Genomic DNA, 24,369 nt, shown 5'->3' with positions numbered 1-24,369 from the left:
GGGAAGGATGGCATAAAACAGAAACAGTCACTCTATACTCTTTATATTTGTGTATCTCTTTCATTTTTGAATCTTTAAATTTTTTTTTCTACTCTTATTGAGATACAGTTGACATCCGTCACTGTGTAATTTTAAAGTGTATAGAATACTGGTTTGACTTACATATATTGTGAAATGATTTCCACAGTTAGTTTAGTTAGCATCCATGAACTCATACAATAAAAAGAGAAAGCAAAATAAGAAACAAAAATGTTTTTCTTTGCAGGGAAAACACGATTTACTCTCTTAACTTTTACATATATCAGACAGCGATTTGAGCTGTAGTTACGCTATACTCATACTTTATGTCCCTAGTACTTATTTACCTTGTCACTGGAAGTTTGTACCTTTTCCTCACGTTTCTCCAACTCCCCCTCTTCTACCTCTTTCCCCTGGTAACCACAAACCTGATCTCTTTTTCTGTGAGTTTTTGTTGTTGTTGTTGTTTAAGATTGCACATATAAATGAGATCATGCAGTATTTGTCTTTCTCTGACTTACTTCACTTAGCATAATGTCCTCAAGGTCCATCCATGTTGTCCCACATGGCAGAATTTCCTCATTTTTTAATGGTATATATATGTACCACAACGTCTTTATCCATCCATCTGTTGCTGGACACTTAGCTGGTTTCCATGCTTGGCTGTTGTAAATAATGATGCGATGAACAGGGTCTTTTATAGTTACTGTTTTTATTTCCTTTGGATATTTTCCCAGAATGGACTTGCTGGAGTATATGGTAATTCTATTTTTAATTTTTGATGATTCTCTATATAATTTTCCATAGTGGCTATACCAGTTTACAATCCCACCAACAATGTACAACGGTTCCCTTTTCCCCACACCCATGCCAGCATTTGTTATTTCTTGTCTTTTTGATCATGGCCATTCTAACAGGTGTGAGGTGATACCTCATTGTGGTTTTGATCTCCCTAGTGACTATGATATGAGCATCTTTTCACGTACCTGTTGGCCTTTCATATATCTTCTTGGAGAAATTTCTATTCAGATCCTCTGCCCATTTTTAAACTGAATTATTTGTTTTTCTGATATTGAGTGGTATGAGTTCTTTATATATTTTGGATATCAACCCCTTATCAGATAAATGGTTTGCAAATATTTTTTCCCATTCCATAGGTTGCCTTTTCACTTTGTTGATTGTTTCTTTTCCTGTACAGAAGCTTTTTCATTTGATGTAGTCCCACTTGTTTATTTTTTTATTTTGTTGCTTGTGCTTTAGATGTCACATCCAAAAAATCACTACCAAGACCAATGTCAAGGAGCTTTTTCCTATGTTTTCTTCTAGGAGTTTCATGGTTTCAGGTTTTACATTTAAGTCTTTAACCCATTTTGAGTTAATTTTTGTAAGTAGTGTAAGATAGGGGTCAGGTTTCATTCTTTTACATGTGAGTATCCAATTTTCCCAGCACCATTATTGAAGAGACTGTCTTTTCTCCACTGAGTGTTCTTGGATATCTTGTCAAATATTAGTTGATTGTATATGTGTGGGTTCATTTCTGGGCTCTCAATTCTGTTCCATTAATTTATTTGTCCATTTTCATGCCAGTACCATACCGTTTTGATTACTGTCACTTTATTGTATAGCTCAAAGTCAGAGATATTTTTCATTTTTATAAAAATCAACATATATTGCTTTTGTAACTTTTTCAAAAGGAATTTAAAAATAGATATTAACCACTAGGTGTTGAACACCTGAAAGCCATCACCACCATAAGGTAGGCTGTAGTGGTAGAATTTCAGGCATTTGGGTAGTCAACGGCAAGGAAACAATTAGCTCTCCTCAAATGGTGCCTCCATACATGACCACCAACTCGTGAGACCTGCACTCCTGATGGGGAGGGTTTTTTGTGTAGCTTGGTGCTGTTTCTATGCCTCCTCAATTGTGGTACCATGAAAAAAAGTGTGGGCTTTAGAGTCAGACAAACCTGGGTTTGGTTCCCACCTCTGGCATTACTAGTATACTGCATGGTGTTGGGCAGCTTACCTAACCTCTCTGAGAATCAGCTTTCACATTTTCAAAATGGAGAATTTTACCTGTTTTGTGGATTGGCTATGAGTATAGAATGGAGAAACCTTTTTCTTTTTTTTAAGAAAGCACCTAATGCACTGTCTGAGACGTAGTAAGTGTTTTCTTCGTTGAGGGACCCAGGTAACAATGGAACACGGAAAATGGCCATCTGGAGAAAAATGACCAATCTCCTGTTCAGTAAACCATTTCAAGTGCTCGTGTTTTCAAGGCTCTTCTAGATGAATGAGACCCAGTACTGTCCTCAGTGCCCCCAAGGAACTCGCAACTTAGTAATGGCAATGACAAAGATACAGGCAGCACTTAACACCTATTGGAGGCTTGCAATAAATATTTGTTTAATTGAATTTTTGATTAAAAAAAATTGTAGAAAAGGTAATATATTTTTATTGTTCAAAATTCAAAAATACAAAAGAATATATAAGGAGAATATACAATCTCCTTCTTTCTCATAGCCCTAGCCCCAGCCTCCCAGTTCCTTTTCCTGTAGGCAACTAAAGTTATCCCTTTCTTATGTATCCTTCCACAGATATTGAAAACATATACAAATGACTTGTATATCTATTCTTTTATGCTCTCATTTTAGAAAGCAGATGGTAGCCTAATATTATGCCGGTCTTCACCTTGTTCTTTTTGTTTAACAGTATGCCTTAGAGACGCCCCTGCATCAGTACATGAAAGTGCCATCATTCTTTTTAATGATTATATGGATTCCACTATGTGCATGCTCCATTCCTTATATAGGCAGCTTCCCATCAATGGGCAAGCTTGTGCTATTACAAAAATTGCTGCAATGAATAACCTTGTACATATGAAACTGTTCTAGAATTGCGGTAGTGAAAATGTTCTGAAATGTGATGGTTGCTTAATTCTGTAATGTACTAAAAACCACTTAATTGCATATTTTGAAACAGTGAGTGTTACAGCATTTGAATTGTATCTCAATTTTTTGAAAGGTCAAAAGTTACCCCCCCCCCCAAAAAAAAAAGGAAAAATGGAAAGAAAGGAAAAAAAGAAACTTCTCTCCAAGGAAGACAGACCAAAGCCTGAACATATTACAAATTTACTTTTTTTCTTTAGAAAATTAAAAGGCAGTTAATTTGCTTTTTTTAAAGAACAGAGAACATTAAACTTTAAAAAATAAATACCACAAACTTTCAAACTTTTCTTTAATTCCACATTAGGCCAGGAGGAAGAGGGTAGAAACAAGTTAAAATAAGGAAGAGAAAGAATCAAAGAAGGAAACATGGGGGTGTAGGGGTACGGCGACGTCTGGGCAAGCTGAGACTCTTAGAGGCTGGAGCGGAGCATGACACAAAGAGATGCAGTTGCAGGACAGAGAAAGGGTGGGACAGAAATAAAGAGCAGGGACTAGCAGAGGGGGAGAGAAATTATGGGAGCCACAGTGACAGTGCTTGGATTCCCGGGGGAGGAAGTTAGGAGGTTCTCTGCTGACAACCAAGAATAATGAAAAAGTAATTGAAATCTTTACTTCGTCTCTTGAAAAGAATGCCATAGAGCAGGCTCATTCCCAGCACAGCAAAGCTTCTTAAGTCCTCATCTCTCTCCTGTGCACAGCAGCAGATTCTCAAAAGATTTCTTCCCTGTGTAGTGGCTCATCTCCCCGCAAGTATCAGTTCTTCTTCACCCACAGGTGGCTCTCTGTCCTTTCTCTCACTTCTGTCAAAATGATGAATGTATTTATCATGGCCATGTTTCCTCGGCTTCTTCACAATACCTGCCTCCTGCCTCTTCCCTGCTTTCTCCCACTGCAAATTACTTTGTAGTGTCTAAAGGAATCGTACTCTATGTGCTCTTTTATAGTCTGGCTTCTATCAGCCATGTGATGTATCATGTCTTGTTATTGCCGAGTGGTATTTCATTGTGTGTATACACCACTAGACATTACTTTGAAGATGAGGACCCACAGAGTAGATGAAATCCAAAGAGGACAAAATCCAAAATAGGGAGGGAGGGGTGCCATATTTCCCTAAAACACAAATGCAGTTTGCACTGTGAAAGAATTCAGCTGCCATGACCACATAACCAAATAAAATTGTGCTTGTTCTAATCTCTATCTCCAGATCTGATCAGGTTCCGGCCACACAGGGAACTGGGGCAGCTTAGCAGATTTTACTTCTGGCGGTGGTGCTGGGGGGAGGGGGGGGAGACTCAGACAAATGATTTAGCTTCTGGCTTTTTTTGCACTAAACCCTTGAAGAAGATACCGTGTTTCCCTGAAAATAAGACCTAACCGGACAATCAGCTCTAAGGCTTCTTTTGGAGCAAAAATTAATACAAGACCCCATATTATATTATATTATATTATATTATATTATATTATATTATATTATATTATATTACCCAATCTTATACTGTAGTAAAATAAGACCTCTTATATTAATTTTTGCTCCAAAAGACTCATTAGAACCAATTATCCGGCTAGGTCTTCTTTTTGGGGAAAAATGGTCGGAATTGAGGAAAGAAGGTCCCACGCTATTTATAAGTATAAAAGATCTTTTAGTTGTACCAAGTTGGATCAAATGAGACAAAGGACATTAAAGCGTTTTGTAAACTGTAAAGCGTAAATCAAAGGCAAGGTTTTCTTTTCCATCCGAAACCACCTCAAGATTTATTTTGTGCTCAAATTAAAATTTAATGTTTAAGATTGCTGATCCAGGAAAAACAAAACGAAACAAAAAAGAGACTTAGAGAGCCATCAGTGAAACAATTCAAAGAAGTTATGATGTGATATTATAATCAGCAACTGTGTGTACCTCTGTAGGAGGAGATTTAAAGTTCTTTGGGTCCTTGATAATTCTCACAGAACTAGCTCTGTGACTCCAACCCCAACGTAACTCCTTCTCATGTCTAATTGACAATGGAAGCTTTCTTTCCATCTATAACTACTCAGCTATTTTGTATCAAGCTTCTACCCTGTTCAGAATCCTAGGGTGTCCCCGGTTTGGTTGGACCCCAGGGACAATAATCTAAAGCATTTTGAGACTTCAGTAAACTGTTAGTAGCTCCTGCAACACCATCTACCTGTATTACCTTTAGACTCCTGCTACCTTAAGTGTGGGGTTCACAATGGCAATATCCCTAATCACCTGGGAATTTGTTATAAATGCACATTCTTGACATCTCCCACCCGACTGCAATCTGCATGTTAACAAGATCCCAGTAATTTGTACGCACATTAAAGAATGAGAAGCTCTGGTCTAGAATAGTGGTTCTTCAACTTTGGTGTGCATCAGAATTTCCTGGAGGCAGCTGCTGCTTCTGGATCTGATTTAGGCACCACAGTCTGAGAACCACTGCTCTGAGCTATAGAGCTACGTAGGCTTAGCAGAGATTAAGTGGATCCTTTCCCATTTATTGAGTATGATGGGGGAATTCCTATACCTTCCATCTCAGCCTGAGATGAGAATCCAGGAAAGCTGACACTCTTTAGGGACTGCGACCATGCCTCTTCCCATGGGTTGTTTTAATACTGGCTCCTGTTTAAACAGAGCCATGGACCAGAGGTCCTAGGGCCTCTGTTCCAAAACTAGAGTAAATTTATGGCAGAGGCTCCATCTGGGTATTTGTTTTGCCCGTCTTTAAAACAAACAGAGCCTGAGGTGCTGCAGCTGAGAGCTATGGAATGGGAGGTCCCTATCTGAAACAGGATGGAACAGGCTCGTGACCCCAAACGGCCTCTTTCATGGAGTGTTCTTTATGAAGTCCCTTCGAGTCCGAGGCGTTTGCCTTCGAGTTCTCCTTGGGAATGCTCAGAGTCCACTTGTGCCCTGCACGGCACAACAGCCATATGCCCTGGCACAGACACACACTGTGAAACACACCAAGGCCAAGCATAGCTCCAGGGCTGCTAACTCAGACTCAGTACACTGTAGGATCCTGCTGCCTTTGTGTTATGAAGATTCACTTAAATGCATAGAAGGGAGACCTCAGGCGAGCAAAATTACCTACAAAGAGAAACATTTAACCAAAGAAGGACACAAAAGCCATTCTGAATAATAGACATGCGGGTTGACTGGTAACAGGTTGGTCAGCTCTACCTCAGTGGCCCATTGGATGAGAGGAGGCAAACTGTTTTCACCAAGATTGCGTCTCACAAATTATAAATTTACATCATAGATAAGCTTCAAATAGAAATACTGTCATTGTAGAATGCTTGTTATACACCAGGCTCTGTGCTAAATTTTTACAGGTATTACTTCAACGCTAGCTATGAGATTAATGTCACTGTTATCCTCATTTTACAGATGTGGGAGCTGAGGGACAGAATTATTTCATAGTTTGCCCAAGATTACAAAGGCAGGTTGGCAGCCTAACCTGTGCTCTCAACTGAGCACCTAAAATTATAATTAGTAGTTGAAGGAAATGATGGGGAGTTGTTAGAAAGTAGGTGAATCTTCTTGTGGCAGGTTACAGAACAACAGCTTGGTGTGGTAAGGAAACAGTCAACCATTATTGTGCACAACAGGGATTTAAAAAACAAAAAACAATTTTGTTTAAACGTTGGCACTCTGCTTGCTTGCTTATTTTATTTATTTATTTACTTACTTATTTACTTACTTACGGACATGAGGGTATGAGACAAAAGCCATGTTTCCCCGAAAAATAAGACCTAGCCAGACAATCAGCTCTAATGCGTCTTTTGGAGCAAAAATTTATATAAGACCCGGTATTATATATTATATTATATTATATTATATCATATCATATCATATCATATCATATCATATCATATCATATCATATCATATCATATCATATCATATCATATTATAGACCCGGTCTTATATTATAGTAAAATAAGACCAGGTCATATATCAATTTTTACTCCAAAAGATGCATTAGAGCTGATTGTCTGGCTAGGTCTTATTTTTGGGGAAACACGGAATCTAGCTAAGAACCCTATTTTATAAAACAGATCAAAGTATAGCTCTTCTGGTTGAAGCTAGGCAGAGGCTCTGGACTCCTGCCCACTCTCACATCCCCTCCATCACATCCCATGCCCAGTCCATGTTTACTCACAGGGAATGGATCCACCTCTGTGGTCTTTGGCCTCAATAGTTCCAATCCCAAGGCCACTCCCTGGGGGTAACTAAGAAGCTTTTCCCTAGTTCCAGTCCTGAAAGACAGGTGCAAAAGCATACATGTGGCCTGGACGGGAGTGGTTCTGAGGATGCACGACCTTTGAGAGAGGGGCAGAATACTTTAAGTGTGACAAATTTTACTGAGCACCTAAAATTATAATTAGTAGTTGAAGGAAATGATGGGGAGTTATTAGAAAGTATTGTAATAGCAAATCCAGGAAGAATGTTGAGTCTGAATGCCTGGTGTCTACCCATGTAAAGATCCAGTCCAGTTTGGAATTGCATGCAAGCATGATTATGTGCATTAAGCATTAATAGATTGGCATTAGTCTAATCTAAGGCATTAATGGATTGGGTATGTTTTGGGGAAGTGAGCACAGTGCTAACTCAAGCACTAGTTTATGGAGTCAGTTTCCACACTACCTCTATGCCTGAAGACTTTAGCATCTGGGCTTGGGTAGTTTTATACCATGCCACCATCCATAGCACTCTCCAGAGGGACCACAGGTGGCTCTGCCCAAGGACCAAAGTGGCAAGTGACTTGCCACTCTCTCCATGCCATCTAGAAGGCTTATGGCTGTCATTCTGGGTCACTGAGCTAGCTGGGCCAGTCACTATCACCGCCAAGGAGAGAACAGCATAGACTCTTCTACCCGGGCCCTGAATGTCTGGAGTGGCAGAAATTCAAGAGGCCATGTTGGTCCCTTTTACGTATGTGGTGCATTCAATCAATTACTGGATTGACCCATTTGATGGTGGTGGTGGGACGGGTGGTTCTCACCTTAAAAAAACAAAACGAAACAAAACAAAACACTTTAACATTAAATCCCATTTAACATTCTGGCAGATATTCTTCTAGGCTTTTTTCCTTTGCAATATTTTTTTACACAGCTGAATTCACAATATGTATTTGATTTGGGGTCTTGTTTTTCTTTTACCTACTTATAGCATAAGCATTGTCCCATGTGTTAATTACTTTTCATAAGTAGCAAGTAATCTTGAGTGAGGTAAATAAATTTATCTGCACCTTGGTTTCTTCATGTGTAGAACAAGAAATGATTCTTCAATTTTATCACACAACAGTCACCTGGAAGGCTTTTTAAAAGACAGACTGCTGGGCCCCACCTCCAGAATTTCTGATTTAGTGGGTCTGGAGAGGGGCCTGGAAATTTGTATTTCCAACAAGTTCCCAGGAGCTGCTGATGCTGCTGGTTAAGAGACCACACTTGGAGAATCAGTGAAATGAAGAGATCAAGTTGTGGGATTTCCAACTATTTACAAAATCTAAGTGTTTGCGTATTTTTCAAATTCTTAATTTAAAAAACAACAACACACCTAACTCTTAAAATATGTGAGTTTTCTGAACTTTAACAAAACCCCGTGTTTTTTTTAAGAAAATACCAAAGAACATCTACCACTTACAAGTAATTGTTTCCATTTGTAACTGCCATGCGGTTCTTTTTGAAGTTACCTGGATTTTTAAAAGGATCTCTTTAAAGGACAGTCAGCCTTATATCTAATACTTCATTTTTTAAAAAAATTTTCCTTTTCATAGTTCCATATGTGTTGAAGAGCTGTGCAGAATTTATAGAGACTCATGGCATTGTGGATGGAATTTATCGGCTTTCGGGAGTCACCTCAAACATACAACGGCTAAGGTAAGCTAAAAGAATAGCCCCCAGAAGAATTCTCCCATGAGCCTTTCTCTGTCTATATCTCTGTCCTCAGGTGTGGGAAGTATTAAAAACCTGAAGGGACTGAGGGAAGTGTGGCAGGGAAGAAGTCAGGTGCTGATGTTTTGAGATGCCTGTTCTTAGTCTAACCAGGATGTCCTTTAGTCTGATGTAATTCTTTCCAACAAAAGTTCCTGAGGGCTTTCAATCTGTTTCTTTGTCTTGTACTAGATTTACCCTCTTTAGGTGGATTCAGTTGAACTCAAATGATTTTAATTACAAGTTAAGGAAACATGGTTTATTATCATTCACTTGCGTGCCCAAAGCTCAGTTAGATCCTGTTACACAGTGTTCAGAACTTGGAGATGGATGTGAGTTGTTCTGTTGGCAAACACTCAACATTTGATAGTTCATCTGGTGGAGAACTCAGAAGTCTGCATGATTGTGCATATCTCTAATTGATGCTGGTATTTTAAAAATTATTGATAGATGAATGATTTCCAATTCTATGGATTTATCCGAAGCAATTCTAAAATTTATCCTAGAATTTTTTGGAAGAAACTTCTATCACATTGAATTTAGAGGACAATAACCTTCACACAAAATGCAAATATGTGAAAGACAGTTTGGGGAATATAATCAATAATGTTGTAAAGATTTTGTAGGGTATCAGATGGGCACATGTCTTACGAGGGAGACCACTTCATGGATGGTGTAGATGCTTGACCACTGCACTGTACACCTGAAGCTGAAGTTGAATAATGTTGTATGTCAACTGTAATTTAATACATATGTAGTCGCAGGATATGGAATACACCATAGGGAATAGAATCAATGGAATTGTAACAGCTATACACGAAGTCAGAGAGGTAGTAGATTGGGGGAGGGGTATTATCACTTTGTGAGGGGTAAAATGTCTAACTATTACATTGTTTTGTACACCTGAAACTAATGATTAAAAAGACCACACGAATATGTGTGTGTGTATTTTATATGTATTATATATAAAATAAATATACAGTATATATAGAGGGTAAACATATGTAGTGTACAGAGCATATACACTATATATGCAATATATATACAGGGAGTGCCAAAACAATATATACGAGTGAACACTTTGGTCAACTAATCAGAAGTGTCTGGACGCTGATGGTTTTGTAATTGCAGAAGTCAAACATGACTTGTATTCATCATTTATTATCAGTATATGTTGACTATTGACTAATTTCAATAGTTTTTTTTCCTTTCTTAAAATGTGTATATATATTTTTTGCACCCTCTGTATATACTGTTCTAGGACTAAAACAATAGGTTATGCATTTTGAATATTGTTCTTTGACACAAAAAACAGCATACTTATTAGGTGTTATTTTTATATATTTATTACAAATTTTAATTATAAGTGTAGACTTAAAACAATAAAAACATTCTTGTGACAGGTTTAGTATATAAAAGTCAATAGATTGTGCAGGTAATTCATTTTTTTGTCTTCCTTCTCCTATTTGGTTTTCTGCCCTTCCTTCTCAAATCTCAATTTTAGTAAAATTATACCAAAGGAATAAAACCTACTTTTTACCGTTGAGAAGTGATGGCTGTTAAAAAAATAACTGGTTTATTGCAGCAGCCATAGATTTTAACGAATCTATGTGCTTACATACTTTCACTAATTTACTAATGTGGCATTTTTTTAGAGTTTCAACAGCAAATACTTTTTTTTATTATTATTATTATTGGGGAATATTGGGGAACAGTGTTTTTCTAGGACCCATCAGCTCCATCTCAAGTCGTTGTTTTCAATCAAGTCGTTGTTTTTCAATCTAGTTGTGGAGGGCGCAGTTCACTGGCCCATGTGGGAATCGAACCAGCAACCTTGTTAAGGGCTCATGTTCTAACCAACTGAGCCATCCAGCCACCCCAGCAAATACTTTTTCAGAGCTAAATATTAGCTCTGAAATATACTACAGTAGTTGATACCGTGGAAGGACACTTGGGCGGTGCAATTCTTTTTCATTTCAGGACTGACCTTAGCTTGGACAAAGGAAATTTTGGGCTAAATAAATGAATAAGCCTAGATTATTATTGTTCTACCCTCTAGAAAAACACATGCTTATAAATATATGAGGCCATTGCATGGTTTTCTTTTCAAGATCCCACTCAGTTCCTTTCGAGTTCTGGCAGCATCAGGGATTTCCCTATTCCTCATTAAAGGGGCAGAACCAGACGACAGGAGAATGGGTGAGCCGTTTTGAAATGCTGGTTCTGGGAGTCCCGTTGACACTGTCACTACTTCTTTGATCAAATGAATACTCTCAAGAAACCTAAATTCTATATTAAAACTCAGATTTATCATTTTGTTAAACAGATTTTTAACTTTTAAGTATATGTTCCTTGAAGCAATGTGTTCATGTAGCCTTGTTAGGATATGTTTTTAAATTAGAAACGAGGCCTGGAATCTGATGTTGTTCCCAAACACCCCACTATAGATTGTTTAAGAAGATATTTATAGGTTCATCTATCCTGTGGGAGTCACTATCAGGCAGCCTAAAAGGTTCGATTCAGCATCAAAGGATCGTGATTCAAGTTCTCAAACCTTGCGTTTGAGTCTCCAGATAAAACAAGTTTGTTGACATGAATATGTGGAAATGAGTGATAAGAATCTGACTCACCCTGGTTTTGGTCTCTCCTCCAAGAAAGAGAATTTCATGTAAAATAATATTTTGGAAAACCTGAGATCTCAACAGGACTTTTTTGGCAATTGTTTTCATATTTCCCCACTGTTCCTAACTGAGACTGTGGATAGAATGCCATGAGAAATCCATTTGTAAATGGGCATTCTATCTTTCTAATTACAGCTGCTTTGGCAGGGAAGATGCAGACCTGAAGTGGAAGTCTTCTCGTAGCTTTCTTGTGCCTGGAATAGAAAGTCTTGTTGAATCAAGGTCAAAAATATAGTCAGATCAGCAGTTTAGGGTCTTTTTACCCCTTAGCAGCCAAGCAGCTGCTGACAGAGAACACATGTTCCCGGGATTGTTATGTCTCTGTCTGTGTTGTTTCAGGCAAGAGTTTGGCTCAGATCAATGTCCAGATCTGACAAGGGAAGTGTACCTCCAGGACATCCACTGTGTGGGCTCGCTCTGCAAGCTCTACTTTAGGGAGCTGCCCAACCCCCTCCTGACTTATGAGCTCTATGAGAAATTTACGGTAAGTGTTTGGATGTTCATTATGGTTCCTGGGTGGCACACGTGGATGGGCCAAAGAGAGAGTTTCAGCACTAAAATAACAACAGTAATACTTCCCAGAGGGTTGACATTGTCTTAGCATGGTGATGGAAATAAGATGGCATATTGAGGAAAGTAGGGTAGTGGGACTGCTTGCTAAATGTTTCTTAAATTTTCACAATCACGTTTGTTTGTGTTCAGAGCTGGGTTAAATTATCTCCAAGTTTACTTAACCAAATGTACCTCACTGTGTAGGGAGGAAACTAAGAACCAGAGGAGTAGAATGGCTGGCCTAAGGTCACACAGCAGGACAGGAACCTGAGACTCTAGATGCTATACCCACTGCTAGTTCATTTTTATCAGGCTATTCCTTCTGTGTTTCTTTGGGGGTGGAGGTCAGGAAAGAAGTAGGTGGGTAGAGAAGGGAGGGAGAACAAACAGAAGTCGAGAGAGGTCAGAAAGCTGGGAAGAGAAAAGAATCTGGTAAAAGAAGCCAAGAGGGAGTGCGGGATGGGCCAGTGAGCTGGGTTGGTGGAGGATGGATGGGCAAGAGCAGAACACCTAAATAGTAGCAACTGTATTGTCACCAAATAGTACACCCATAGGAAAAGTGGAGAGGAGAATAAATGCTTAAAGGATGTTTGTAGAGATAGCATTAAAAATAGGGCTTGAATATTTGCGGCAGGAGTGGAGGTACAGAGTAAGTGGAGATTTAAGTTTAACCAAGGTTGAGGTTCAGTCAGCAAAACAGGGGTGAGGGAGATGAGGAAATATGCAAGGAGTGATTGAAATAATTGACCATGGAATTCTGTCTGAATAAGAAAGGAAATGAGGGCATACGGCAGGTATGTAAGTGAAAAAGTAGATCAATGGATTATTCATCCCAATGTGGTCAATAGCCTATTGGAGTGGAGTGTGGTCAGAGGGGATGTTTGAAAACAAGATAGTGGAGGAGTCGCAATTAATAGTAAGGACTGGATCGAGGCTATAACCATGGGAAGGAATCTTTGTCATGGCTTTTGTAATAAACTTATTTTGAGCATATAAAGATTCTTCAATTTGAAATGATCTAGGAATAAGGAAATGTATTTTTTAAATTGGGTTTGGGCCATTACAATATATTTAAGAGTTTTCGTTGATAGAGGGAAACACTCATAATGGTAATTGGAAGACATAGATACACAGTTGTATATGAAGACATGATTGCAAAGAAAGGCGTTCAAAAGATTAATAACCATTTATTTTAATAATGGGATTACAGATAGTTTTCCCTCCTTCCTTATACTTTAACTTTCAAAATCTTACCTACAAAAAATATATTAATTTGAGGAGATCCAAGATGGTTGAGTAGATAAACATGTGCCTGCTTCTTTCCGTGAACACATTTAAATTACAACTATATTACAGAACAATCAACCTGGGGAACCATCTGAAGACTAGCTGAACAGAAGTTTTGTAACTAAGGATATAAAGAAGAAGACATTTACACAATTAGCAGGAATCACGTTAATAATGAATGACACTTGAGTGATTCCAATGGGAAGTAAATGGACCATATTAAAATAATAACAACAACAACAATAATACTAATAACAACAACAAATAATAACAACAGTAAATGGAACCCATCTCATGGTCAAATTGTCAAAACTGAAGAGGCATACAGTATGCCCTCAAACTATAACTAAACATTATACTACTAGATGCAAAATACAGAAAAGTGAGACAGACAGCAAAACTTGGGTCATGATAGCTTATAGATTACAAATGATCCAGTGTGCTTTTTTGCTTAGTGAAGGCCCATGAGATCTAACTACCTCCCATTTACCCACCTTTCCTTTTGAAAAAAATAAAAAATTCAGCCTTGACTGCCATGCAAGGTTATGGTCTTGCCCCATTCGCAATGATCCACATTTCAGTAAGACAAATGATGACACTGAGACTTCTTAGGAATGAGCCTTCCTAGCACCATGGGACCACAGTATCCAATCAAAAGGTTGGTCATCAGTGCATCCTTTGGATTCATTTATGACCAGAAGGGGGAAATGTGGATGAAAAAGGGGTCACATACTAAACTTGACAAACTCAGGAAGGCTAGCATGGCAGGCCCTACAAACTCAGAAACCAAAATTAACCACATAAGATGGTCTGAACATAAAAATTCCTAACTAAAAATGGGTCATAGCCAGTAGTCACATCCTTGGCCTGAAGCTTCCTTGACAAAGGTCAATCTTTACCTTAAGTAAGCCTGTCTACTATCTTTTTGCATCTAAGATAACATACCCTTGGAATGTCAGAGTAATCTCTTTTTCCAGACCCCTCAGGGCACAACCCATCACATGAGAGCACTAGACTACAGAACTCACTTTTATCTTATTCATCAAATCTCTATGTGCTGTAAATGTTAATTGTTAACTATCCTGTGCCCGCCAGTGTAAAAGAAGTATTGTCTCTCCATTTTAATTTTTATCCAATCCTAGAGATTTCCCCTCTTTGCTTTCTCCCATCGCCTTAAACTACCACCAATGGATTTCCTTACATCTCCTCCTTTGATTCTAATATATAAAATAAACTGCAAAACTACCATTCTCAAGAGCATTTTCTTAATCTGTTGAGATTTTGCTTCCTGGCAATTGCTATCAGGTAGGAAAACAGAAACACAAAAAGGGCTGACCTTAAATCTCCATGTGGTGATTGAAACTCAGGAGGGGTATCTCAGCTGTGGATGTTCCCGTGGAGGAGCAAGGGATCCCAGCCCCAAACTAGGCTCCCCAGATTGGAGTACTGGTGCTGGGAAGAGGAGCCCCCACAACATCTGACTTTGACAAACAGTGGGTATTCTGACCATCTTGGTGGGACAGAAGGCTGCAGGAAACCCAGGTGTCCTCTTAAACAGCTCCTGCACAGACTCACTCGCAGGCACTCCCCTTGGGCTCTGGTGAAGCGACAGTGACTTGGGGTGCGTCAGACATACAGAGGACAGACTGAGGTGTGTAGCTTCAGAGTGAGGACTGGAGGACAGTCACCATTTTCCCCGTGTGGGGTCCTTCTGTGCAGCCTGCAGGCAGGTGCCATCTTTCCTGTGTGGGGCCCTCCCCTACGTTGCCAAATCTGAATCTGTCTGGTGAGCTCCACTGCTTTACCTTGGTGACTCTGTGGGACCCTACTCAACTCCCCAAGTGCCAGAGGCACTTTCTCTGTGAGCAGCCAGCTCCATCTGCATTGCACTCTTTCTTGGAAAACTATTGGAGTCTGCAGGACCCAGGCGGGTGGCGACTGGGCTCCGTGTGCTTTGAGACTTTTGCTAGGTAGTTCCAGGCTCAGCACTGGCACCAAAACATTACATTAACCTAGTGAACAAAACTCTTCTCACTCTAGTGACTCCCTGACACCCTGCCCTCACCCAACTTGTGTATTGCTTGAGGCTTTATCAGTAGCTGAACCTTAAGGAAGCCAGCAGGTGGCAGCAGGCCTCAAGGTGTCTGGCTTTTTGTGGAGCTACCCCAGCCATGGTACTGGTGGCAGCCCTTCTCGGTTTACAGCATGGCCTCTCCCATGCGCCTTCAGGTTTAGCACAGGCAGCGAACTGCGGATCACTTTGTACCTGGTCAGTCACAGACAGTGAGTGACCTGGGCCTGCATTGGAACCTCCCAAGAGACCCCAGAACCAACATACTTGAAGGTTGTCTTCAGACCACAGCAGAGCACCACCCAATTAGCCCCACAAGGTGCACACACAAAGGGCGGTCTCAACAGGCACCAGAGCCTGCTGGGGCAAATCCCACTCAGTGGGGTAAGCCACCTGTAAAGCAGTCCATAAGCTGTGGACATGGCCAAACCTCACAGCCAGTCAGCCTGAGGTTCAGTCTTACTGATGTGCCAATAGCAATCAAGGCTCACCTATAACAGTAGGGAACACGTAACCCACACAAGGGACACTCCTGGACTTTTCAGAGCAGGTGACCAGGGAGACTGTGCCAGGGCCCCATAGGGCACCTACTACATAAGCCACCTGGCCAAGACTGGGAGATATAGCAGATCTAACTAACATAACGAAACAAACAGCAGAGAGGCAGCCAAAATGAGGAAACAAAGAAATACATCCCAAATGAAAGAACAGGAGAAAATTTCAGAAAAAGAACAAAACGAAATGGAGGCAAGCAACCTCCCAGATACAAAGTTCAAAACAATGGTTATAAGGATGCTCAAGGAACTTAGAGAGAACTTCAACAGAGAGATAGCAAGCATAAAAAAGGACATAGAAATCATAAAAAAAGAACCAGTCAGAAATGAAGAATACAATAACTGAAACGAAGAGTGCACTACAAGGAATCACCAGCAGAGAGATGAAGCAGAAGATTGAATTAGTGATTTGGAAGACAAGGTAGCATAAAACACCAATTGGAGCAGCAAAAAGGAAAAAGAACCCCAAAAAACTGAGGATAGTTTTAAGAGACCTCTGGGACAACATCAAGCATAACAACATTCACCTCCTAGGGGAATTAGAAAGAGAAGAGAGAAAAAAAGTGATTGAGACCATATCTGAAGAAATAATGACTGAAAATGTTCCTAACCTGGCAAAGGAAATAGACATACAAGTGCAGAGAGTCCCAAATAGGATGAACTCAAACAGGCCATACAAAGACACATTACAATTAAAATGGCAAAGGTTAAAGACAAAGAGAGAATCCTAAAAGCAGCAAGAGAAAAGCAACTAGTACCTAATAAGGGAGCCCCCATAAGATTGTCAGCTGATTTTTTCAACAGAACATTTGCAGGCCAGAACGGATTGACACAAAATATTCAATGTTATGAAAAGCAAGGACCTACAACCAAAGGTACTCTACCCATCGAGGCTATCATTTAGAATCGAAGGACAGATAAAGAGCTTCCCAGACAAGTTAAAGGGGTTCATCACCACCAAACCAAGTTAAAGGGGTTCATCACCACCAAACCAAGTTAAAGGGGTTCATCACCACCAAACCAAGTTAAAGGGGTTCATCACCACCAAACCAAGTTAAAGGGGTTCATCACCACCAAACCAGTATTACAAGGAATCTCAGCGGGACGTCTTTAAGATGGAGAAAAAAGAAAAAGATCAAAATTATGAATAATAAAATGGCAATATACCTACATATAGCTATATAGATACATATCTAGCAACAATTACTTTCAGTATAAATCAATTAAATGTTCCAATCAAAAGACATAGGAGGGTTGAATGGATAAGAAAATAAAACCCTCACACATGCTGCCTACAAGAGATTCACCTCAGATTTAAAGACACACACATACAGACAGCAAAGGGATGGAAAAAAAATATTTCATGAAAAAGAGGCCCCAAAAAAATAAAAACAAAAAAAGCTGTGGTAGCAATACTTATACCAGATAAAATAGACTTTAAAACAAAGGCTGTAAGAAGAGACAATGAAGGACCCAGTAATCCCACTTCTGGGTATTTGTCCAAAGAAACCCAAAACACTATTTTGAGGGGACATGTGCATCCATATGTTCACTGCAGCATTGTTTACAATGGCCAAGATGTGGAGGCAGCCTGGGTGTCTGTCAATGAAAGAATGGATAAAGAGGAGGTGGTACATATGTACAATGGAATATTGCTCAGCCATAGAAGGGAATGAGGGCATGCTATCTGCGGTGGCATGGATGGACCTGGAGGGTATTGTGCTGAGTGGAGTGTCAGACAGAGAAAGACACATGCAATGTGATTTTGCTTATATATGGAATCTAAAGAACAAAATAAACAAAACAGAAACAAACTTATAGATACAAAAAAACATTTTGATGGTTGCTAGATTGGGGATGGGGGGAGTTTGAGGGGATGGGTGAAAAAGAGGAAGGGATTAGAAGTACAAATTGGTTGTTACAAAATTGTCATGGGGATGTAGGGTATAGCCTAAGGAATATAGTCAATAATATTGTAATAACTATGTATGATGTCAGATGGGTACTAGACTAGTCAGGGGGAATCACTTCTTAAATTATATAAATGTCTAACCACTATGCTGTACACAAGAGATTAATATAAAATAATATTGAATGTCAATTGTAATTGAAAAATTTAATAAGGAAGGAAAAGGTGAAGGGGAATAAGAGATCCAAATTTCCAGGTATAAAACAAATAAGTCATGGGGATGGAAGGTACAGCATGGGGATATAGTCAATAATATTGTGATTGCTTGGTAAGGTGTCAGATGGTTGCTGGACTTGTCATGGTGATCACTTCTTTAGGTCTGTAAATGTTGACTAACTATGGTGTACCCCTGATACAATAGTGCATGTTAGCTATATTTTTAATAAAAATCTTTTTAAAAATACACTAATTTTTTTAAATGAAAATAATTAGGCCAAAACACACAAAAAATTTGGACATAAATGTTGATCACTAAAGAAGACCACATATACCAGGTGAGGTGGAAGTACCCACCAGCGGTTAGGGGACCCTAAGATATCTAACAGGACCTTGAAATCTAAGGCAGAAGGCAAATGAACTTCTGTGTGGCTGTCATAAATAATGGTAGGATCTGACCATTGGACCACAAAGGAGTCTTTCCCAGGAACCAGGAGGACAGGTTGTGGGCCTCACGTGAGTCTGCCAGAGATTATAATCACCATCAGCATATATGAGTATTTCCTCATATTTAAAGTAGTCCGACTCAATAAAAGAAAATTTGGAAAATGGAGGAAAGTAGAAAGGGACCTTTGATCTCACCTATTAAAGACCAAAGACAACTACAGTTAACATCTGGATATTTTCTTCATTCTTTTACTCCTTGCATAGTGTTTTTGTTGTGTTTTGTTTTTCCAAATCAAAATAAAATTTTATTGTAAAAGATAATGTAATACAGAAAAGTATAAAGGAAAAAGTATGCATCACCCGAAATCCTCCACCCCAGGCATATCTGCTATTAACATTTTAGTAGACATCCTTATATCTCTCTCTCTCTCTCAAACTCTCTCCTCACCTTCACTCCTCAGACTATATATTGCTGTTTTTGCAACGTTGCTAATTTAATAACATGACCATTTTTCCATATTAACAAATATAAAGACACTATTTTTACAGAGTATTCACTCATGTGGAATGATTTCTGAAACCAGTTTCAAACTGATAGGCATTTTTGTCCGTCAATGCTTTGCTTTTATACATATATTTGTATTTATATATTTATATTTATACTTTTGTTTGTTTATATCTTTGGGGAAAAATCATTGAAATAGATTTACTGAGTAAAAAGTTCTTATTTAACATTTTGTTACATATTACCAAATTGTTCTACAGAAAGACAAGAGTGCTCTTTTCCCTTCAACCTTGCAAACACTAGATATTTTCAGTTTGTTAAATTACTTGCCAATCTGAATCAACCAAAAATATATCTTATTGTTGTTTTAATTTGTGCGTAAGACTTTGTTTTCTATATAGCTTTAATTGTCTTGGTACAATAGTATCATCCTTGAGAATGATAGAATAGAATAGCTTTGTGTAAAGAATTGATTGATTCTATTGTAACTAAATTTTATTCTGTGATACTTGTGGATAGATAAGAATTCTTATCTAGAAACTTCAGAAATATAGTTTCTTCTCAGATCTTATTTATAGGCTCAGAGCAAAACCCATATTTATCTGTCCCCACTTCTGTTCCCTGACATTGCTAATCTTTCTGATCTACCACAGCAACAGAAAAATACTGAAGCAGTATTATTTATTGTCAACTTGTCATCAGATTTCAAGGAAATCTGATATTGTATTTAAACATAGTTAATTGACACTAAGACATAAAATAAGAATGTTTTGTTGTGACAACTGACTTCTACATAAGTAAGACCTAGTGAAGTTAACTATGTTGTAGAATTTATCATGTAATAGGTTCCTTTGATCACAGTAATGAATTAGGATAATATAAGCAAACCTTCTTCGAGGACATTGAAATAGCTCTATTACATTGTTACACATTCTTACAGTGATTTATTTAAACCCACTTGTACAGCTAAGGTAGAATAATATCTCGATGGAATAATAGAACTAGAAAAATATTAATGGCATAATAATAATGATAGTAGCTTCCAATTGTTGAATGCTAACTATATGATAAACTTTTCACAAATTTAATTTAATTTAATCCTCTAACTCTGTGAAGTAGGTTTTATTGTCTCTCTTACAGATAAGTAAATTGAGGCTGTTGGCTGGGGTTGTAGAGCTAGTAAATGGAAGTAAAGACTTACCATTCTGTCTTAGTACTACCACACTATTTTAAGTAGAGTTAACAGCTGTGAAATAGACTCAGGTATTGAACAACTTAATGTGAGATTAAGAAAGCATCCCCAACTAATGAAGGAATAATTCAGTAAACAAATAGTGTTAGGAAAATTGGATAACTGTGTCGAGAGTGGCTCTTTCAGAGTTTTCTATTAGAAGTATATATTGGGGGACATCCCAGAAAGTCATTTTAAATTACTATCAACAATTCCTAAAATGCTCATATTTTGTTAATACAGTAACTATTTCTAGGACTCCATTCTAAGACAATAGTCAAATGTGCAAAAAATAGTTGATTTACAAGTATTTCATTGCAATATTTATAATATCAAAATTTTGGGAGTATCTACATGTCTAACAAGAAGGGATGGGCTAAATAAATGATAATAAATCTTAGCTGTGAAAAGTCACATTTCTGAAGAGTATTTAGTGGCCACAATATAAAGTTAAATGGAAAAAAGCATAGATGCAACTAAATCGGAAATGATCCCAGTGTTCATATTTGGTGCTGGGAAGCCTGGCACATTGTTTCTTTTATGCTTCATCTGTGAGTGGGTTAATAGTAGTTACGTCTGGATGGTGGGATAGCAGGTGATTTTTTTTTCCTTCAGATTTCTTTTTTAAATTTGGAGTACATGTTTATTAGTTTCATGTGGCTGCTGTAACAAATTACCATAAACTTGGTGCCTTAAACAACAGAAATTTAGTCTCTCAGTTCTAGAGTCCAGAAGTCTGAAACCAGTTTCACTGGTCTGAAATCAGGTGTCATTAGGGCTGTGCTTTTTCCAGAGGCTCTGGGGGAAAACCCATTTCTTGCCTCTTCCAACTTCTAGTGGCTGTCGGCATTCCTTGGCTTGTGGCCGCATCACTCCTATCTCTACAGCTGTGGTCCCGTTGCCTTCTCTTCTGTCTCTGTCAAATCTTCCTCTTTTTAAGGAGACCTATGGTGTTCCCACAATGGAGGTATGATCCTCAGATGGTAATGGCCTGGAAGTATGGCCCAAATATGGCTGTTTGGCATTTTCAAATGCAAAGCAAAACATGGACTCATTCACTTACTCATTTCATTCAACAAATGTCTGTTGGGCACTTACTATGTATACTGTGTATGGCAGGCACAGTTCTAGGTGCTGGGAGTTTCATGGTAAGCAAGACAGATAAAATCCTTGCTTTCATGAAACTTACGTTTTAATGAAGGAGATAGATGACAAACAAATGTAAAGCATAGCTCTAGAAGGAGAACTGTTGATAAGTATCATGAGGAAAATTAATGCAAGTATGGGGGAAGAGAATGATGGGGCCTGCTATTTTGGGTAGGATAATCAAAAGTCTCTATGAGGTGATATTTGAACAGAGACAAGGGTGAAGCGAGGGAACACGTTGTGCAAATATTTGGGGGAAGAGGGTGTTACGAAGAAACAACAGGTGCAAAGGCCCCAGTGGAAGACTTGCCTGAGCTTGATGGAGGGAATATGCGGAGGCCAGCTTGGCCGGTATGGAGCAAGCAAGGAGGAAAATGATGGGAAACGGGGCATTTGCAGATGGGCTTGCTTCCACGGGAGACGAAGACGGATAGGTATAAAGACCGTGGGTTGCCTCTGGAGACTGAGAGTCTGCAGTTGGAAGGAAGACTAACTTTCTTCTGTGTAGTCCCTTGGGTCCTTTGCATTTTAAAAATTATGTGAATGAATTACTTTTTTATCTAATTGCTCAAAATAACTTAAAATAAAAATATAATTTTTACACAAGTAATACAAAATAAAGGGCGAGGGCTGAGTTGCAGCTGGGGTGCAGTTGGAAGGGAGAGCCTCAGGTTGTTTGTCCACCCTGTGGACAGGGCTGCCTAGGCTAAAAATAACTGCACTGTTCCAGGAGAGAAACAAGGACCTAGAGAGCTTCTGAATAGGATTGGGGTGCGATGCGGAGAGGCTGTGAATCATGAAATAAACACCAATCCCAAATGGGACCTACAGGCATCAGGGGATGAGCCTGCCCTGCCTCTCAGAGAACAAAGATGACTAACAACTTCCTAAAATATTAAAGGAACTTTCCATGTGGGCTGTTAAATTCATCTACACCTTTATTCCCCAGACACATTTTTAGAATGCGGTGGGGTGGAGTATATGTGCAAGCTTGGCCGAGCTCCTCCTAGCTTTGCAGGGAGATCCCACCCCTCCCCCTTTGCAGGACAGAATGTGGGATGGTTCACATTGCATTCCTCTGCCCCTCCTTCCCCTGTAGCTTCTTTCCCCTTTCTCCCTTTGTGAGGCTTTCCCTGCCCTGGCAGCCAGAGTCCTCTTCACAAATCTTGTTTTCTAAATGACCACTCCCGGGAAGACAGCAGAGGTGTCAGTGTGCTTACTCCGGCCCCATTCATGTCCTCACCCTCACCACATCTCAAAAAATAAGGATTGCAGCAGAGATCGTGCTTATGCTGGCTCTGTTCTCCAGCTGGCAAACCCACCAGAAGACGGGGACACTTGTGACCATGACCCTCCCATCCCACCTTCCTCCCCAGTTCTGCTTTGGAAACAAACTCTAAAGTTTTCCCATGCGGAGAGTTTTGATTGCCTTTAAAAATGGTAAGCTTCTGTGTATATATTTTACTTCAATTAATAAAAAAGGCAAAAAACAAAACAACAGAAAAAAATCTTAGTAGACAAAGCCCTGGCATGTAGGGACATGGAGTATAGTCATTCAACAAATTTGTGTGCCAGGCACAGAGACTCATCATGTCCCTGCACTTAACGAGCTTACATGTAGCGAGGGGACAGACAGTAAACAGTAAGCCTAATAAATAAGTACATTATATAGACTACAGAATGGTGGTGAGTGCTGTGGGAAAAAATGGAGGCGAGCGAGGGTGGTTAGGAGGTCCGGGCTGGGGCAGTGCCTTAGAGTAGTCAGTTAGAGCAGACCACACACAGCAAGTGTGGCCTGTCATAGGGCCTGGCAAACAGAACGTATCCAGTGAAGTTATCCTTCCAGAAGGTATCCTTCCACTTTTCTGTGCCTAAAAATTCTCATAACAGAGTTTGGACTTCACCCTTTGTACACAAGCGAGCAGATGACAGCTAAAGACTGAACAGAGGTAAACAATATAAGAAAACCCCACCCCACAATTAAGATCTATTTTGGTAGTATTGCAGGGGGCAGTATTTACCAAATTAAAGAATATATTTTATGATTATATTTTTCATTATATATAAATGTCAAGCAAGTTTCCAGCACCAGGAGGAAATAAAAGACTGTAAGTCACATATGCCTATGGATTCAGGACCATGAGGATTGGAGTGAGCTCATGAGCTGCTTTTAAATTGTACCTTGATCTGGGTAGTGTTATGTAGTTACATGCATATGAAAGAACTCATGGAACTGTAGCTTAAGATTTGTACATTTTTAAAATATTTGTAAATTATACTTCCATAAACAAAGATGTGATTACTACTGATCTTGAACTTAGGTACTGCTCCCATGATGACAATTCTCTAGCACTCAGCCACTGCACTGTGAAGGGGCCCTTGAGCCTGGGCAACGGCAGGAGAGAGTCTCAGGATTGCAGGGGTGCAGGGGAGTCTGCACAGTGACACCTGCATGGTGTGAAAGCCCCGGACAAGCCTGTGATCACTGCCTTTACTGATGTCCCTGCCTCTCCAAAGGGCACTGGGTTGAGGTGGGGAACAAAATACCCCACAAAGGAAACAACCAGAGAGCAACACAGAGAACAACCAGCGGCAAAGCCGCTAGGTCTCAGGGACAAAGCTCTTATCCTGCTAAGAAGGCACATCTTCCCTGCTTTCCAGCATCTCTGACAGGCAGCGCTGAGTAACGAGGTCAAGGAATAGTCTCCGGCTAGGTGGGGAGTGGCTGTTTGCACCCAAGAAGACAGCTGGCTGAGTAAACATGGAGCCACTCTGTCATCTCCCTGTCTCACCCTGTCTCCCTCTGTCTCTGTCTCTTTAATCTCTCCCAGTGTCTCTATGACTTTGCCACACAAGACACGCCCAAGTT

At 39.4% G+C, this 24,369-nt stretch overlaps 1 protein-coding gene across 2 annotated transcripts in view; it reads left to right on the top strand.

The window, feature by feature from the left end:
* Window positions 1-24,369, top strand: part of ARHGAP31 (Rho GTPase activating protein 31) — a 103,309-nt gene that overhangs the window by 49,170 nt on the left and 29,770 nt on the right. For both annotated transcript variants that reach the window (XM_019729678.3, XM_019729677.3), the window contains exons 2-3: window positions 8,745-8,847; window positions 11,922-12,066. In XM_019729678.3, coding sequence (XP_019585237.3) covers window positions 8,745-8,847; window positions 11,922-12,066 — 248 coding nt within the window. The remainder of the gene's footprint in view (window positions 1-8,744; window positions 8,848-11,921; window positions 12,067-24,369) is intronic.

The sequence above is a fragment of the Rhinolophus sinicus genome, chromosome 17, assembly GCF_057876585.1.
Source record: "Rhinolophus sinicus isolate RSI-liver-muscle chromosome 17, RSI-T2T, whole genome shotgun sequence".
NCBI classification, from domain to species: Eukaryota; Metazoa; Chordata; class Mammalia; order Chiroptera; family Rhinolophidae; genus Rhinolophus; species Rhinolophus sinicus.
This window is presented reverse-complemented; position numbering and strand designations above follow the sequence as displayed.